Genomic DNA, 20138 nt, shown 5'->3' on the forward strand with positions numbered 1-20138 from the left:
TGTCCTTATGGTGTATTGACACTATTGAAACTTTTCAAAACCAGTCTAATGTTAGAAGAGCTTTTAGGTAAACTGTTATTCTTCTTCTTATCATTATTATATTTTTATTAATTATATTTTTATTATGATGTTGATTTGGGTGACACTTTTTGATAAATATTATATATTACTTTTTAAAACATATTAACCATCCCTATGCTTAAAAAACTTTTAAAAATAAAATTGTTCTTTTAAACTTGTGCATTGTTTGACTTTTAAAATTTTTGTATCAGGTGTAAAACGACTTTTTAAATAAAGTTGTTTTTAATGTGAGCAGCTCCTATTGGCTCGTTTAAAAAGAGGGAGGAGCAGATTGCACCGCCTAGCGTCTAGTCTTCGCGGTCTTTCGTCTGTTGCGCCTTTTCTCTCCCTGGTGTTTAAGAACGTGGAGGACAAAAGGATACCAAAGAATCGAAAACTATGACAAAGGTAAATACTTAAAGTTTGATACGTTTTCATCAATGGTTATTTTAGTAACTTTCTATAGTCGTCCTAAACGGTATAAGGGGGAGAAGCATAACATCTTTAGCTAGCAGGTAGAACTGGGTTAATTTGCTGCATTGTCTTTGGCAAACATAATTTAAAGTTAATTAAAAAACTCTTACTGCCTATATTCTACTCAATAAAGTTCATCTTATCTTATTCTGTTTTCATTGCACCATTCTCTCTATACAGTTTTTGAATTTACACACTATAACGTACACGGCAGTTTTTTTCTGTGCTTCTGCAACTGTTTCTTGGGTTTTCCTATAAGGTTTTTGTAATTAATTTAAAAAATTTATATTATTTTTTTGGCTTTAGTGGATTCCTGCTCAGCTAACTCGGCCATTATGCACTACCCAGTAAACAAAATGGCTGAACAGTATCTTAAATGTCTGAACATGAGCTAGTCATACCATGTTACGTAATATTCATGTGCAGTGTACCAAGGTGATTGTTTAAATTACAGGAGTAGATGCCTGCAGCTGAAACGGTTTTCTGATCTGAATACGGTAATGTTACCAGATATGCATTGTACTATGGGAAAACGGTGGTGGATCAGTGTGTAAAAAGCCCCCAAAAGAAACACACAGCGTCTTTAGCTCAAACACTGTCTGATCACTCTCTTAGATACTGTGCTGTTCCATCTAGTTATTGGTTACTGAGAAATGTTAGGTCATTAATTAATTAAGAGAGTGCAGCTGTTCAGATCAGATGGTGAAGTAGGAAAATGCAGAACATGTTATTATAGCTGAATGCTGTGTAAAATACTAGTAATAAATCTAACTCCCATTTATGGCTTTTACTACTGTGGGGCTAAATAAAAAATTACAGACATAATGAAATCTGCTACAATTACAAAGCTTAAGTTTAAAACAATTATTATATATTAAGCATTTTTTTGCTCTTTTTTTTTTAATTCTTTTTGCTAATAATGGACTCAATTTTATTATCAACTTCAAAGACCTATTAAACTTTTAAACCATTAAATCCAGGAAATTAGATGCCCGTAAATGTACGAGACCCTCTTTATGTCTAGTATCCCCAAATATTTAATAATCCTTTCTAAAAGTACACAAATTTTGTTCTTTTCAATTAAATATTGCATGTTCAATGTATTCTTGAGCAGGTAAAAATTCCACTAAATTAGTTTTTGCATATTTTTAAGTATAATCAAATTTTTATAGTTTGCGAGTACTTTTAATTTGGAGATTTTGCCACTTGATTTGAAGTTTGGATAGTGCTTTATAGTAATTTGTAAATGTTTTGAACTCATCTGGCTTCTTAATAATTTAATAAAAAATTAACAAGCCATGTAATAATTTGAAAACCACTAGGGACCACTTATAAAAAAGTAATTCCTTTTTTACTTAAAGGAATTTAGGATTTATGTCTGTCAAGTCATTTGTTCTGGCATAAGTCACCATTTTGATATATCTTCCTGTGACTTTAAAGTCTGTCAGCTAGTTAGATACATTTTTGCACTGCTAGTGTTTGCTGCTTGAATTAGTCAGTTTATCATATAAACACATGCAGTGCCTTTCAAACTTTTAATTACACTGTTCATTTTGTGCATTAGTAAGAGAATCTTTTATATTGAATTATCCTGAGAAAAAACAAAAATGTTTGTATTTTCTCATGCACTTTCTTTCATTTCCTTATCACGTTTAGATTCTTCAAGATCACAAGCACCATCTTTGACATGTAAGTAACTTTCATATTATTTGTATTACTTATTATTATTATTATTATTATTTTTGAAAAGTGATGGTCTTTGGGGCATCCTTTTTTTTTATTGGTATTAAGTATATATATTTATTTAGGCACAGGAGGCAATGATCTATTTTAAAATTTAACATTTATTTAATTTTCATCTTTTATGCTAACAATAATGCCAACAGTGTTCTCTTCACTTGACCCACAACTCTGACAGTTTTGGTCCTCTGCTCTCCTCACAATTGGCTGATTTCCATCTGAGCTGCTACTGTCAACTGCATTAAACTGATTTTACATTGCCTTGTTATTCTAATCTTTATCTGCGTTTTGGACTCCAAACATTCACACCTGCTGTTAGTAACCAGAGCTCACAAGAGTGTAAGGCGTGTAGTTCAATAAAGTGATCGATGTGTTCACTAGCTGATTTCAATAAACCGGTAACTTATCAAATCCATATTTTATAGGAAGTACATTACTGATAAAAGTGGTAATAAACACGGTAACCAATAAAAATTTAAATTTCCTGTTATAAAAAAAAATACTGCAGTGAGCTCGGTTTTCTAACACCAGGTGTGAACATCTACAGTCTTTAAGCGCTGGTAAAGATTGAAAAATAAAAGCATTCAATAACATAACATTAAACAGTAAATTAGTTTGATGGTGTTGACTGCAGCAGCTCAATGTTAATCAGCTGATGGTGATGGAAGCAGATGAGCGTTTTTCATCATGGTTGTTAGTGATGTGTTGGTCAAAACGAAACGGCTCTTTGAAGTGAACGACACAAGCGTGTTTTTTCTCTCTCTCTCACCCTCTCTCTCGCACTTTTTTTCCGCTTCACTCTGCACGTGAGCCTTGTGCTTTGCGCTGGGAAGAGGGGGGAGGGGCGGTTGTTACACACGCAGTAGCACAGTAACAGAGCAGGAGGGAGGGAGAGAGAGAGAAAGAGAGCCAGGGACAACAACGTCACATTAGAAAGGTATAGTAATCATCCACAACTATTTTCAATTGCGGATGATAAAGGATTCAGAAAGTTTATTCATGCAGGCCCATATGACAGAGAATATGCATCTTCTGTTTGTTTTCATATTATAATTTATATTTAATTGTGTTGTGGTTTGCAGTGTTTTGTGTTGTTTCACTTTAAATTTGTTTAAAAGGAAAAAGCTGAAAATTTAAATAGTTAAAAGTTGAAATGTAAATAGTTGTTTTTTTTGTATTATATGATTTATTTATTACATTTTATGTGGAGAGAATAAATAAAAGTATATTTACGGTGGCTGCTAGAGACAAAGCACGTACAAACCCCAAAACACGTAAAAACTCCATAGCACGTACAAACTCCAAAGCACGTACAAAACACAACAGAAGTGCTCCAGGATGCTAGGCACAGTGTTGAGATTTTGTTACCTAGTGGCTACACAAGCCAGGAAGTACCAACGACCGGATTTGGTGTGTGGTAGTAACAGGTAAATGAACAGCTTTTGGAATTTTTTATGAATATATATGAGTGCTTGTGTATAAATACACAAAAAATACACATATGATTTCAATTGTGTAAATTAAGTGATCTAGATAGCTCTGTTTTGGAAGTTCAGTTGACGCTAGAAATGGGTTTTGGAGTTTGTACATGCTTTGTCTCTAGGGGCCACCATATATATTTATATATAAACATATATAAATAAAACCACGTTTCTTTTTTTACATTAGTAATTCCTTTTGTTCATAATTTTATATTGTTGTTAATAATAAATTAATTAAAGCAACAAAACAACCTGAAGAGCCGGTTGGGAGCCGAAAGAGCCGGCTTTCTAAAAAGAGACGAAAATCCCATCACTAGTTGTGTAATATGCTGGTATTGATATGATCAAAAATGAACTGAGTTGTTTCGTATTCTATAGAAATTGTACATCTAATTAATAACAAGGCTTTCTGCTGATGTTATTAATTAAAAATTTATTGTTTTATTTTTAAGCAACAACTTTTTAGCATGCAATCAGTCCATGCTGTACAGGACAGATTTGTAAACTGTGCATACAAAAATAGACTATTTTACAAAATTGCTCTTTCAACAAATGTAAATCACAGCAGATTTTTTTTGTTGTAGGTGCACTGTCACAACTAGAAATGTGGGGGTAGAACAGGAAAATACATGGAAATAACAATTTTCCTTTAAATGGTAAATGGCCTGCATTTTTATAGCGCTTTTCTAGTCCCTAAGGACCCCAAAGCGCTTCACACTACATTCAGTCATTCACCCATTCACACACACAATCACACACTGGCGATGGCAAGCTACATTGTAGCCACAGCTGCCCTGGGGCGCACTGACAGAGCACATCAGTAAAGGTCGATCTGGATACTTGATAACTGTTGGTATAGGTATGACATGAATTTGAATCTCCATTATCACAGGTTTTAATTGGGAGGGAACATGCAGATATACAGGAGGACTATAAACAGCAATTCCTATTGCATACAACTGTTTTAGAAAATACCAACAACACTGTTAATTTATCACTTGCTGGTCTATAGACTTTACAGTGTGGATGGATGGAAAATCCATCTGGCTCCACTCTGGCTGAATTGGTGCTACAAACAACTCTGCGCTCGGCTTTCCTGGCTGTGTGTGGATTTATACTTACACATCCAAATTTTGACCCTATTTTTCTTCCTTTCAGCTGATTGGTCAATTTCATGTCAATCACCAATTAAACAATCCAATCAGAGAACATCTCCAGAAGTTGATTCTGTTCATCTGGACGTAGCATTTTCAGTGGGAGAAAATGCTGCAAGCGCTACGTCCAGATGAACAGAATCAACTTTTGGAGATTTACTTACCTGGATGATTGAGCATGCATCAAGACAATCAGAGAACAGATAGGTTTGGCTGTTGGAGGGCTGCATTACGGAGCTTCAGGTCCTGGAAGAATAAATTCCCTTTTACATACCAGACCAGCATTTTTCTTCATTAGCACAAAGGAAAACAGTCTGTGCGTGTCAGAGTTCTGTGGTTTTTGTGTCACAGGGCTTATAATATGTGTAAAAATCTGGCCAGGGACCATCACATCACACTGCTATCATATTTTTCTGTTGCTATCATGTTTCTTTTCTGAGATGTTGTTACTTTTATGACAGATGTAACGAGAAATCTTCCAGAAAGTTAAATTTTTTATTCTATTCAAATATTTGATTCTGATAACAGATAAAGATTTTTTTTTTACTTTTGTTCTGCTATTTCATAGTTTATACAAATTTTGGCCAATTCCTATTTATTTTAACCCTTTAGCCCCCAAAAAGTCGCCAGCGACAGGTTTTTCCAAACCTGTCTCGTCAAACCTGAGCTCTGCCAGGGGCCCAACACGCCTGGACTTTTAGAAGAAAAGAGATGTCCGAAAATAAACCACAGGGTCAAATACTTAATTTTGTTCAGTGTTTTAGAGTTATTAATTTGAATTGACTAATTTAAATATTTTATTCATGTACATTTTGATTGCCTTTAGTAAAAATGGCAAAATTTCAATTTCTTTTTTCTTTCTGTTATTAATCCTTGATTACATTCATATAGTATACAGTAGAGGAAAAAACCTACCAGACCTACCAGTTATCCTGCGTAACATTATTGGGGATAAAGGGTTAAGGAAGCGCAATTAATTTTTTTAGTTTAGCTTGTGTTTACTACCATTTTTTTTTTATCACCACACAGTAAACATTAAGTAATATGTAAAGTGTCCATTTATCCTCCATTCCGGTCCATTATCTTAAGCTTAGGCTGCTGCCCCTCGACCCAATCCGGTACTAAGTAGAGAGGCCCAGACTTCGCTCTCTCCAGGCACTTGGCCCAGCTCTTCCGGGGGAATCCCAAGGCATTCCCAGGCCAGCCGAAAAACATAGTCCCTCCAGCATGTCCTGGGTGTTCTGGGTCTCTTCCTGGTGGGACGTGCCCAAAACACCTCACCAGGGAGGCATCCTAACCAGATGCCAGTATCTAATCTGTCCTTTTTGTATGTTCCCCTCAGGTTGCCATGGTAGCAGATACAGGGGAAACAAGTGTAGACGATGCCACAAGAAGGATGATGAAATTCCTCATATCACCTGAGCTGGCTGTGGAGTACAACATGCTTGGCCGACATGGGGAAAAAAAGTTCAGAGATTTGCGTCTTTTTAATGTTGTGTATGGTAAGTTAGTTTCACTTGAGACATTTGAACTTTAGAAAACTAAACTTTTTTAATAAAGTGTTTGAAAGTGTAACTGAGATTGGTTATCATGCAATTTGTATATATTTTTTGAGGCAATAAAGTGAAATAAACATTGTTCTTTGAAAATCATCACCAAATGAAGTAAGCTAAGATTAACTTTACTTTGGCTTGCCCGTTTTTCTTCTTCTTCATTTGCAGAGGCACTGAAGAATTATTTAACATCAAAAGTCAACTTGCAAGAAGCAGAGAAGGCTCTGTCCAAGTGGTTCAGTGGAGCTAAAGACAGAGGAGGACCGAGGGCTGCAAGGGTACAAAATAGACTTACGGCTCTGTAAAAAAACAAACCCTGCTGATTCAAGATAAGCTTTTGAGTTTTCCATCTGACTTTTTCCCCATGTTGCTACAGTTCCAAATATCTAAGGAATTTTGCTGTAGTTTGACATTTCTAGTTTTTAAACGTTTACGCACTTTGGAATACAGTTACGTAAAATCACAGTTGTTGGACAAAATAAATGTGAAAAATGTTGTTTTGTGTACCCTCGTGATTTTTGAAATGGTTTTATTTACAAACTAGATTTTGTTTGCGGTCAGCTTTAATATATTTGGTGTCTTTGTGTCACAGAACCCGTATTAGCCGTCTGAAAAATTGATTTTGTGACTGTTTTACTACATGGGGCCCACTCAGTGCCAGAACTTAGTCAATTCAAACTAGAAATAAGATGCAAATACAGAACCCACTGCTAATGCCATTCCAACTTTTTAGCTCATGTTTTCCTCATGTTGTACCCACTAAGAACTTGAAAAATGGGGCCTAGGTGGGTTTCAGTGTACTTTGCCCAGTTGGGGTCCATTTAGTTCCCAGATTTTACCTATATAACACCGAGATGGGCTTATAAAATGGGGCCATTATGGAACCCGCGGACAATCCCACTTAAAATCCACTTTTTAGCCTATGTGGTACTCACATGGTACCCACAAAACAACTTGAAAGGTGGGGCCTGGGTGGGTTTCTTTGTACTTTGCCCAGTTGGGGTCCATTTAGTTCCCAGATTATACCAATATAACACCGAGATGGGCTTACAAAATGGGGCCATTATGGAACCCGCGGACAATCCCACTTAAAACCCACTTTTTAGCCTATGTGGTACTCACATGGTACCCACAAAACAACTTGAAAGGTGGGGCCCGGGTGGGTTTCTGTGTACTTTGCCTAGTTGGGGCCCATTTAGTTCCCAGATTTTACCAATATAACACCGAGATGGGCTTATAAAATGGGGCCATTACGGAACCCGCGGACAATCCCACTTAAAACCCACTTTTTAGCCTATGTGGTGCCCACATGGTACCCACAAAAAACTTGAAAGATGGGGCCCAGGTGGGTTTCTGTGTACTTTGCCCAGTTGGGGCACATTTAGTTCCCAGATTTTACCAATATAACACCGAGATGGGCTTATAAAATGGGGCCATTATGGAACCTGCGGACAATCCCACTTAAAACCCACTTTTTAGCCTATGTGGTGCCTACATGGTACCCACAAAAACTTGAAAGATGGGGCCCAGGTGGGTTTCTGTGTACTTTTCCCAGTTGGGGCCCATTTAGTTCCCAGATTTTCCTAACATAACACCTATATGGGCATTTAATATGGGGCCATTACGGAACCCGCGGACAATCCTATATGGGGCCCATTTTTCAGCCCATTTCCAAACCATATGGGCCCCACATATAAATGTTGGCTGGGAAGAGCTGGCAGATATCATTCATGAGCGTAATCTGGCTTGGGCCAAAGCGAGGAAAACAGGCTACCCCAGTGATTGGCTTCTTTTCAGACAACTAAGAAACAGATGTACTTCCTCTATTAAGAAAGCTAAAACAGAATATTATCTGTCTGTCACCACTGAGAACCTAAATAATCCACAGAAGTTGTGGAAAATCATTAAGTCTCTTTCAGTGAGTAAAAGCTCCCACGCTCTACCCACCTATGTTTTTAAGGATTCTGTTCCTGTTTATGATAGGAAGGAGATTATGAATTGTTTTAACAAGCACTTTATATCTTCTGGCTCTTTGTTTGACTCTCTGAACCCAGTCTCTGTAAAATCTGGCACAAACCTTCCGGTGTACACTGGTCAGCCATTTAACTTTGTTCCTTTCTCTGTGCAGGAGGTCTGTAAAGCTCTTAAACTGTTAGATCCTAGAAAATCTCCAGGGCCAGACTTACTAGATCCTTACTTCTTGAAACTGGCAGCTGATTTTGTAGCAGAGCCTCTCACAACACTTTTCAACCTCACACTGGATACGAATAAAATTCCCTCAGTATGGAAATCAGCTTTTGTTGTTCCTCTATTAAAAGGGGGCGACCCAGCAGTGTTAACTAATTACAGACCAATATCTAATCTATCTGTGCTGGCTAAAGTTCTTGAAGCTCTTGTGTGTGAGCAGTTAAAGGAGTTTTTGCATATCAATGCCATTTTATCTGAATATCAATCAGGCTTTAGGAAGAATCACAGTACTATCACAGCTGCAATTAGAGTGGTAAATGATATTACTATTGCACTTGATAAAAAACAACACTGTGCATCCCTTTTTATTGATTTGTCAAAAGCATTTGACACTGTTGATCATTGTATTTTAAAACTTAGACTCTTCCAGTCAGGACTCTCTGAGAGAGCAGTGGCATGGTTCTCAAACTACCTCAGTAACAGGACTCAGTGCATTAAATCTGACGGTCTATGTTCTGACTTTGTTACAGTGCACAACGGAGTGCCACAGGGTTCTGTATTAGGTCCCCTTCTATTTATCATTTACGTAAACAATCTTAGTCTACATGTGCCAGATGCAAACTTGCACTTCTATGCTGATGATACAGTTATTTACAGCTGTGGTTCAACTCTTGTCCAAGCCATCGACTCCTTGCAGAAAGCCTTTTCTGCTGTCCAGCACTCATTACATCAGCTTAAACTTGTTCTCAACGCAGACAAAACAAAGCTCATGTTGTTTTCTAAATCAAGGAGACGAGCCCAAACAATCCCATCAGTAACCACTCTTGAAGGTAATAAAATAGAGTTGGTTCACACCTATAAATATCTGGGAATCTTAATTGATGACTCGCTTACCTTCAAACCACATGTAGAGAATCTTGTGAAAAACCTGAAGTTAAAACTGAGATTTTATTTTCAAAATAAGTTGTGTTTCTCTTTTAATACAAAGAAGCGGCTTGTTGCTGCAACATTCTTGCCTGTGCTGGATTATGGTGATATTCTATATATGAATGCTTCTGCTCAATGTCTTCGAATGGTTGATTCTGTGTATCGTGCTTCTCTGAGGTTCATCACTAACCGTAAATTTCAGACTCACCACTGTGAGTTATACTCTCAGGTAGGATGGCCTGCTTTGGTAAGTCGGAGGAACTCTCATTTATACAGTTTTATATATAAGGCGATACTTGGGTTGCTGCCTTCTTATATATGTTCCCTGCTTGTAATGAAACATGCTGGTCGGTATTCTCTTCGTCCGCATGGTTACTTGTTGCTTTCTGTTCCATTTGCCCGAACTGAACTTGGTAAAAGAGCTTTTGTCCATTTAGCACCCTTGGCCTGGAACAAACTGCAGAAGGAATGGAAAATGACTGAATTCATTTCATTAAGTGATTTTAAATCTAAACTACGAATCCTTGAGGCCAAGTCCATAACATGCAACTGTTTCAATTAGATTGATTGTCATTTTAACTGACTTTTTATTTTATTTGAATTTTATTGAATTTTATTTTTTATTTTATTTGTATTCTTTCACTTATTGTTGCATGTGTGTTGTTGCTGCCTGTGTTTGAGTAATTTCTGTAACTGTGAGACATCTGCTGCTGCCTATCTTGGCCAGGTCTCCCTTGAAAAAGAGGTTTTTAATCTCAATGGGATCTTCCTGGTTAAATAAAGGTTAATAAATAAATAAATAAATAAAAAATGGACACTGTACATGTACTGTACAGCACGGCCCCTCCTGAGAACCCTCAATGTCTACATGCATTTAAAACTGGGTGGTGGGCACTATGGAACGCCAGGACTGCCATAATGAATTAATTAAATACATCATTAAATAATTAATTAAATGTGTCAATAATTAATTAAAATTGGAATTAATTAATTAAATAAATAGTTATGACACATGTAATTAATTAGTTATTGACACATTTAATTAATTATTTATGTATTTCACATTTTAATTAATTATTGACACATTTAATTAATTATTGACACATTTAATTAATTATTTAATGCTATATTTATTTATTTCATTTTGGCAGTCCTGGCGTCTGGCTGTCATCTTGAAATAATTTTATCTGTCAGCCTCACCCATCAAACTCAGGGGGCGGGGTTAACGCTGCCCATGCAGCTTCTCTAACATTTGATTGGTTGCCGTGCAAAGTAAGTCAAAACAGGTCGATCCTAGATAATCGATTGCTTGTGTAGACTTGGGGCAGCCAGGTATCCCAGAATGCATTTCAAATCACAGGCAGCAATGATGGTGGTGTAGTTTTAAAATATCCCGTTTTTCTGTCACCAACTACACTTTTAACAGTGTTTTAGCTGCGAATGTCGCGCCGTAATCTTCACATGTCTGGTCAGGTTGTCAACATAGAACATGTTTGCAAAAGTGCTCAGATGTTTTCAGAGATTTCACTAGCTCTGCTAACAGTTAGCATGCAGAGTGCACCGAGGGGGTTACGTTAACCGGTTTGTTTACATATTCCACTCTCCATGTTCCACATGTTGCATTCGCAGATTCTCATTTTCACCGAACGATCGTCTCTTTCCGCCTGGTCTTGTGTCTCTGTGCTTCTGTAACATAAAGAACGAGCTGACATTTTTCTCACGAAACCAGCGATCAGCTCAACAGACCCTCAGTTTACCTGCATGCAGACGGAGGTCAGACAACAATTTTACATGTATGATCTTAAAACAGGACACAGCCACTATACGTGCTGCACAGTAAAAAATGGAGTGTCAATATTTCAGTGTAAACCTATTTTAACCTAGAGAGAGTATATACAACTCTGTGAGGAGTAAACCAGCTCTAACGTCAGAGTTAAAAGTCAGTGTAAAGTTCTGTAGACACGGAGTGAAGACATAACTCCACACAGTGTTGATTAGTACCAGTCCGCAGGCGTGTGCGGTCTGAGAGCTACCACAGTCAGGTAAGTTAAGTTAACATTCCCATACTGGTAACATTGTTTAGTAAGTATTTTTAAACTAAATAGCTCTTTATAGTTACACTGATGTCGAGTTAGCAGCATTTACCCATAGGTTTAATGATATTGTCGAGTAGCTACATGCTAACCATTGCTAAAAGTTCAAATGTTCGTTATATTCTCACTGAGTTAAGATTAACCTAAAACATGTTAACTATGTATTTCTTCTAAGTGCAGCTTAGATAATATTATTGTCACATGTCTAATGGGATAGTTTTAGCAACTAAATTACCGTTTATTAGTAAGCTAATAATCGCTAATTAGCTTCGAAGGAACTATCAGAAAAAGTGGGTAACATTACAATAAAGTTTACTCTACTGATTTATATTCTTTTAAGCAAATGCCAAAGGCTTACACTAATTTAGAATTAATTCAGATTCTTTTATATAAATTAATTGACAGCAATGTTAATGATATGTTAATATACAGTAATTGTTCACAGAAATAAAGCGAATTGCAGTAAGAGCGACCAATACTTGATAAGTAGACTAAAGTTATTAAACAATATTAGATGTTAGTCACACTTGGTCCATTTGCAGTAACACTGGTTGATAAAGGATCTTTATTAGCAGTTAATCTGTTACTTATTTCTTCATGCTGTAGCTGTTAAGTAATATTGACTTTTAACTGCTTCTATTTTGTATAAAAACTAAAGCTCTAAAGTACATCCACAGTTTTAAACTCTTTCCTTTGTTATTTTTTTCTCTTTTGTTTTGTGAACAGAATATGTTGCTGCGTGTTTTGTTTGGTGGGGAGCAGAAGTATGTTAGGCTGTCTGACCTGGGCCCTATTTCAGAAAGCCGGTTTAGTGCAAACTCTGAGTAAGTATACCCTGAGTTAACGAAAACTCTGGGTTTTCGGTTTCACAAAGCGAGTTCAGATGAATCCTGAGTGAGTCACTATGACGACACACTCCGTGAAGCTAACCTGCCCCCTAGCAGGTTTACCACAACTAACCCTGACTGTCTCCGCCTCTTTGTCGGAAACCTGACAGTAGGAAGTGTCGGACATGGCGTGCCCCTACCTCGAAGAGCCAGTAGATGTTGAAGCCCAAATTCTCCGCAGAGCTCTCCGCCGGGAGAGAGTGATTAGAGCGCGTTTGGACATTTGATCATTTCCTGATGATTTTCTGTGTGAACGTTACCGTTTTTCAGCACAATCTATAATTCATTTGAATAACATCCTCAGGCCTAATATTACTCATGTGACACATCGCGGACATCCTCTCAGTTCTGTACATATTATTTGTATTGCACTTCGTTTTTTTGCAAACGGGAGCTTTCTGTATAATATTGGTGACGCTGAGCACGTTTCCAAGGCTACCGTCTGTCGGGCAGTCAGGAATGTTACAGTTGCACTGAAACGTCTCCTCAAAGTCAAAGTCAAAGTCAACTTTATTTGTCGATTCTGCCACATGTACAGGACATACAGAGAATAGAAATTGCGTTACTCTCAATCCCTAGATAAATAGCAAATGAACATTTAAATATATTTAAATATAAAAGTGATTAAAAATGCAAGTAAAATAATTAAAAAGTAAAAATTTTAATAAATACAATTTTACATATAACAAGAAAGCTATACAATATACAATATAATGGGTAAGTGACATTGAGTGTAAACCAGGCAGAGTAGTGCAAATAGGCAAATAGTGCAAATGGAGATTTAGTAATGTACGGTAAGAGAAAGTGTAACAACAAAGTCTTATGAGGTAATGGCAGTCCAATGCTCCACAAAGTGACTGGTAACTGGTGCAGGCCAGTGAGTGAGTCAGAGAGTGTGTGTGTTTGTGTGTGTGTGACAGAGTTCAGTGAGACCGTGGAGGAGAGAGGGGGCAGAATCGGGAGGGAGTTAAGCTTCCTGACAGCCTGATGGATGGAGCTGTCCTTCAGCCTGCTGGTCCTGGCCTGGAGACTCCGCAGTCTCCTCCCCGACGGCAGCAGCTTGAAGAAGCTTTGCATTGGGTGCGTGGGATCAGTCGCTATGCAAAGGGCTTTTTTAGTGAGACGGGTGCTGTAAATGTCCTGGAGGGAGGGGAGAGAGACACCAATGATCCTCTCTGCAGCTCTCACTATGCGTTGGAGGGTTCTATGACAGGACGCATTGCAGGCTCCAAACCAGGCTCCTGTACTCGTCTGTACTCGTCTGTGGTGTTCCCCGGTCATAGACCCACAAGATTCATCAAAGAGGGATTCCACAAAATTGCAGGTATCAGGATGAACAAAACTCAATTCATGATGTGGTGATACTTGAACTACTACTTAAATTTTACATTTATTTTCAGGGTTCCCAGGCGTGATTGGCTGTATAGATGGCACTCACATTCCAATCATTGCTCCTTCAGTAAATGAAGGAGACTATGTGAACAGGAAGTCTTTCCACAGCATTAATGTACAGGTACATAGTTCCCTGTAGCATTTCAAACTAACAAATTATTTCATTATAGTAATGGATGCTAATTTGTGTTCTCTGCACTGTGAAGATCATATGTGATGCTGCCAACATTATGACAAATGTGGAAGCCAAGTGGCCAGGCTCTGTTCATGACTCACGAATTTTTTGTGAATGTACACTGAGCACAAAATTTGGACATGGTGAGTTGAAAATACTTTAAAATATATAAAGACCAATTGCTACAGGGACATTTGAACTGAAGTGTATCCTTCTGTCTTAGGAGAGTTCACTGGCTACTTGCTTGGTGATAGGGGGTATCCATGTTTACCCTATTTGCTTACCCCTTACCCTGACCCTGAACCGGGCCCACAGCAGCGATATAATCTGGCTCATTGCAGGACAAGAGCCAGAGTTGAAATGACTATCGGAATGCTTAAGGCCCGGTTCCAGTGCCTTCAAAGACTCAGGGTCACCCCAGAAAGGGCATGTGACATTATTGTGGCATGTGTGATTCTTCACAACATTGCCACAATTAGAGGAGAACACTGTCCTTCTGAACCAGACATCAGCAGTGATCCAAACCATGAACATCCTGACCCTCCCACGGACATACAAGATGGAAGAGCAGTCAGAGACACCATATGTCACAATCATTTCCTTTGACCCATCATCTCAACATGTTGAAAGAAGAATAAACAGATTTTTTGTTCAACTGGCTTTATTGGTCGCCTGTATTTCCTGTACACAAAGTATTAATAAGTATATTATTATGTATAAGTATATAACACTGAAATAATTCGTCCATCTCTGACCACTTCACCCACCCTTAACTGATGTTCTAGCAGTAAAATCTCAATCTTGGTCTTTTGGATCTGCTGCTTGAAGTGTTCCATTTCCAAGTCACATTTTTTTATTTTCTTGATCAAATGGGTCTTGTACAGCTGCTTTACAGGGAGCTATTGAAACACAGAAAATAGCATTGACATTCATAGTACATGCCTACTTAGGTTGGTTGTAAATCAGTGCTGAACATCTTACTGAGGAAAGGTTTGTTGGAGACGTGGCTGGACCCTCTTCCTCTTCATTTCCATCATCACTCTGTTAGAGACATAGAAAGTCCATGGTTTTATTATAGTACCACATTTTATTCAATTGTTATATTTTCCATTGTAAGATGTAAACCTCATAAAGTGTCTCTGTTGCTTCCTCCTCTGTAACAGCTGTCAATGTTTCTTCATTATTTTCCTGTAGTAAAGAAATTAACAACATTGCTGTTCTACTGTAAACTCATATAATCTGTGGAGTATTAAGAGTACTCATAACTGCATGTTGGTCTGGCTCAACAGGAGGCTGCACCAGATGCAGTACACCATCACCATCAACTGATAGAATATGAGGTTTATACAGGTCACTTATAACTTACAAGGGACCAAATGGCAATTAACAAACATATACCAATCACCTTACACTTCATTGTCATTATGCTCTCAAAGACAACTAAGACTGAGGGAAGGCAAAATCAGTAGGAAAATAACTTCACTACAAAATAATTCATTATGGTAAAGAGTTTATCAAATGAATGAGTAGCACTGCAAAGGTGACTGTGAAGAAAGGATGTATGCACATCATGTATTATTTTGAATTTACCTCTTATGTAGGCACTTGTGTCTTGCGGGGTTATTGACTCAGAGGATGTCCCCGCAGAGATGCCTTCAGCCACAGGGCGCCCACTGTTTTGGCTGAGGGCCAACTGCTCAGCCTCTGTGAGTGGTGGTGGTGGAGGACCCCCACCTGTTTTTCAGGCCTCTGCTTTTTTTCTGTTGGCTATAACGGGTCACATTTGAGCATACAGAGTAAGCAAATATGTACTTGTAATGTGCTCAGATAATTTCAATAAGTGCTTACAGAAGGAAAATTAATGTAGCCTCTAACTGCAATTGATTTACATGGGACAAACAGACCAAGCACTATGGCTCATAATACAATTACACCTTACCTGTTTGGACTATATTTTTATATTTCATTTTTACTTGCTGCCAGGAACGTTTGGGGCCTGTTGGGTTGCACCTGCGCTCACATCACGTCACAAAATAAAATGTATAAAATAAAAAATAAAATAAAATAACGTGTTAAATGGGTGGAAATCCCTAGATCAATGTTTAAAGTAACACTCACGCATTGACTCTGTCGGCTATGTTTTGCCATGCATGCTCCCTTTGTTTTGCAGCTGAGGCTGTGTTACTTTTTTTCCGCAAAATTTGCATGTTATCGGCATATGCTGCCATCAGAATTTCGGCCTCAAGCGCTGTAAAATACATTGACCGCGCCTTCTTTCCCTCCGTCTCCATGGTGACTCGCTTAATCTGTGCTCCACTAATCAGGGCTTTATGTATCCTCGTGCGCGCGCTTGACTTGGGGTTAAAGCAACTCCGCGTTGATTGAACTGATTGTTATCAGCCTTTCTGAAACCGAATATTCCGAGTTGGACAGTTCGGGGTTACTCAACCCTGAGTATCGTTTTTCACTCTGAGTTTTCTAAACCGGCTTCCTGAAATAGGGCCCTGACATTTGATGCTTTCATGAAAGAAGGTTAGAATATCAGGATAAAACAAGATAACAACGTTTACCTGGTCAATAAACAAGCTTAATTATATTCTAAGTCAACTACCTAAGTTGATAATTGTTTCTACTTCAACAATGAATGAGAATTACCTATATTCTTAAGCTTCATCTCATCAATATTTTGTGAAGACATAGCCTTACTCTACCATTTGATAAGAAAATGCATGGCCTTTTTTTTTTTTAACAATTTCTGTAACATTTCTTTTCTCTTACCTTACTTCAGTGTGCCTAAAATTTAACATACCAGAAGGCAGACAGCTAGATATGAAGGTGTTTGACCAGTCTGACACAGAAGTAGACGCAGAGGTGTTTGAAGAAATAGTGAAGGGGTCACCTGTAACCTTCCGAGTCATGCTGAGCAATGAAGAACTTGGTAATCACTCACATACGTATATGTTTATATGAAATTTAAAGGTTGAGATTGAAGCATTAACAGTTAAATTTAATGCTTCTGCTTTGGTCATGTTCCTTAATGCACAGGTGTATCTCTGTCATCATCATCTTCTCCATCGGATGATACAATCATTCTAAACTTCACAATGTGTGAACCTCCTGAAGAAGCAGCAACCACTGAAGGAAGACAACCTAAAAGGCCATGCCATATAAACTATGAGGCAAAAGCTGTGGGTAGTGAACATTGTTAGTCTAATTTGCATGTTTGATGTGAAGTGTTTTTATGTAATCGTTTTCCAGTTTTTCTCAAGGTTTAAAAAATTTCTGACTTCATATTTTATGTCTATTTAAGTTGATTGAAAAAATCCTAACAACAAAGCCTGGTGGTGAACACATCATACAAGAGTATGCAAAAACCAAATCTCTGACAGATGCAACTAGAAGACAGATGATAAACATACTTGCTGCTGAGATGACAGAAGCACATGGGTAAGAATCATAAATGTAGTCTATAAAGAAACATTTTTAGTATTGTATTATTTTTAATTGTGATGTTCAATGCCAATTGAGTGACGGTCATCACTGAATTTATACATTAGGACATCTCCCCCTAAAAGTGTAAGAGTGATGTATGCGCAGGGGATTGTTGCTCTGTTTCCATATCTGGAAGACCCATATTCACAACATGGATATGTAAGTAAAGGGGACTTTGCAACATTAAACACATAGTTGCCCTCAGAAATGTTGATAACATTCTGCTTGTATTTAATTACATAAGAACATTACTATGATCCAGAGAGCGGTTCAGGATACCTTGCGTGGCGGTTGAAGACAATTCAAAGAAAAGCTGCAGAGGAAAGAAGTGTCTCACTTTCCAAATCTCCTAAAAGTAAGTTCACTTGTGATTTAAATGATTCTGATCTAATTTGTAGGCAGGAGTCAATCAAATTGTTTTTTCTTAAGTTGGCGGGCCAGGCCGTGGTCGATCCAGACCACTCACCACTGAGACAGTGTTATCAGATGAGGATGTAAAAGCAGCTATTGCTCTTTTGAGACACTCTGCTGATGAAGACACTATCCGTGAAAAGATGAAAGCTACCTTCATTTATCGGCATTCAATGGTCAGCGATGATAAGAATGCAGCAGATGTCTTCATAGTCTTCCCACGGTTTCTGGACACACCAGGACTGGTAAGACATCTTCATTTGTTGAATCACTGAAATATTCCATGCAGCTTGCAATTTCACTCATTACACCTCTTATCTTCTATTTTTGCATTATAGATAGAACAAGATTTCAGACTCCTGTTTGATGAGGTCACTGCCAACAAATTCTTGGAGAGGTGGCCCATCGATCTCAAATCAAAGATTGTAAAGGAAAGTCATGGACTTGTACCCACCTCGGAGCTCTTGGAGTTGATGTGCAATGCTGAGTCAGCTACTGAAGTTGAGAATGGTATGACTGACTGTTTTTATTTGCCATTGTTGGTTATATAGGCAATTCTGTCTATCGAATGTATTTTTGGAGTAATTCTTTGTTTATTCGTCTGTAGGCTGGGACAGTGACATGTCTGCTATCTTGCTGCTGCTACATCTGCTACCGCCATCTGCACAAGGGTGAAAGAGACCAGGAAAGATGTCTGCATCTCAAGCTGTCGATAACCTCATCAAATTCCTAAAGGTATGTTATTTAAAATATATATTCCATCACCGCCATTGTAATGTACAGTAAGGTGATCTAATCTAATGGGATAGTCACTAAATACTGCTGTTTAATGTGTTGTTGTAGGCTGGAACCAGTGTACAGCAGCATCTAGACAACATCACCCGAAGCAGTCAGCCCTACCTTCTTGCTCAGGGACCCACAAGAAGCAGCATCCACACCTTCTTCATTGTGATTGACAAGCATGCACTTCCATGTAAAGCGACAGGTTCAGTAGGAGCCCTTGATGAACTCTTTAAGGCCCATTATGTCTTTGATACGTCATACAGTTCATCCCTGACCAACTTTTTCACTTTTCTGCAAACAACCATTTACAACATTGATGTTGGGGAAACAAAGGAAACTCCCAGAGTTGCGAGCAAGAATGGTGCGTTAGTATCCATTGAGATCAAAATAATGAAGTGCTTTCTTTGCAAAAGTGATCATGGTAGACCAAACAGCCTTGTAAAACACCTTAAGGTAATTCATGGTCTCTGTACTGGGAGGACACTATATCTCAAATGTGGCCAAGTGGGATGCTCACGTTCTTTTAGTAGTTTTTCTGGCTTTAGAAAGCACCTGAACAAATGCCACGTAAGCAGTTCATTTGATTCTGCAGAACTAGATTTTTCACCAGTTCAAAGTGTTACGGACACAAGTACTACTGCTAATGTTGATGTGGTGCCTGAACATTTAGAGCATAGGTGTCAAACTCTGGCCCGCGGGCCAGATTTGGCCCGCAGCCTGATTACATTTGGCCCGCGAAGCCATACCAAATTACTATTAGAGCTGGCCTACTGGTAGTATACAGTTAATATATATATTGTTTAGTATTAAGCTTTGCTTGTTCCATATTCAGGTTTTCAGCAAAACTTGTTTGAGTCCATAAAAAAAGATTCATTCTTATATCTAGAGGAAGATTTTTTTTTTCAATAAATATTAATGTTAGCCCGCGACTTTGTTCCAGTTTTGAATTTTGGCCCACTGTGTATTTGAGTTTGACACCCCTGATTTAGAGGCTGAGTCGGAATTATCTTCAGCAGACCTTGTAAATAGTTGTGCAGCTGTTATTTCTGATCTAAAGGCAGCAGGTGTAGGCCAAAGTGTAGTGAATTCTGTAGTGAATTCCATGGAAGAGATTGTTCAAGATATCCAACAACATGCTAAAGAAACAGTCATTAAGCATGTATTTAGTAATGAAAGAGAAACAGAAATGTGCAAGAAAGTTGAAGCATGTTTTGATGAGTTAGAGAATCCTTTCTCAGTTCTTAATTCTGAGTACAAGAGGTCAAAATATTTATCAGACAAGTGGGAAACTGTAGAACCAGTTGAATGTGTAATTGGCTCAAGATTTGA

General features: G+C 38.0%; 1 protein-coding gene and 2 long non-coding RNA genes across 3 annotated transcripts in view; all 3 read left to right on the forward strand.

Moving 5' to 3' along the window:
• Positions 1 to 18231, forward strand: part of LOC309694571 (uncharacterized protein) — a 32323-nt gene extending 14092 nt beyond the window's left edge. Inside the window, exons 2-7 of the mRNA XM_082514761.1 lie at positions 16912 to 17061; positions 17169 to 17311; positions 17434 to 17570; positions 17681 to 17774; positions 17860 to 17970; positions 18045 to 18231. Coding sequence (XP_082370887.1) covers positions 16912 to 17061; positions 17169 to 17311; positions 17434 to 17570; positions 17681 to 17774; positions 17860 to 17910 — 575 coding nt within the window. The 3' untranslated portion in view covers positions 17911 to 17970; positions 18045 to 18231. The remainder of the gene's footprint in view (positions 1 to 16911; positions 17062 to 17168; positions 17312 to 17433; positions 17571 to 17680; positions 17775 to 17859; positions 17971 to 18044) is intronic.
• Positions 242 to 6958, forward strand: LOC309694598. The gene is made up of 4 exons (XR_014272913.1): positions 242 to 468; positions 2191 to 2223; positions 6252 to 6411; positions 6631 to 6958. It is a non-coding gene; the product is annotated as an uncharacterized lncRNA (long non-coding RNA).
• LOC309694608 lies at positions 13682 to 15334 on the forward strand. Its single transcript, XR_014272930.1, has 2 exons — positions 13682 to 14069; positions 14155 to 15334. It is a non-coding gene; the product is annotated as an uncharacterized lncRNA (long non-coding RNA).
• Positions 18232 to 20138: the final 1907 nt, after the last annotated feature.

Source organism: Aulonocara stuartgranti (assembly GCF_965226115.1).
Source record: "Aulonocara stuartgranti genome assembly, chromosome: 18".
Lineage (NCBI taxonomy): Eukaryota > Metazoa > Chordata > Actinopteri > Cichliformes > Cichlidae > Aulonocara > Aulonocara stuartgranti.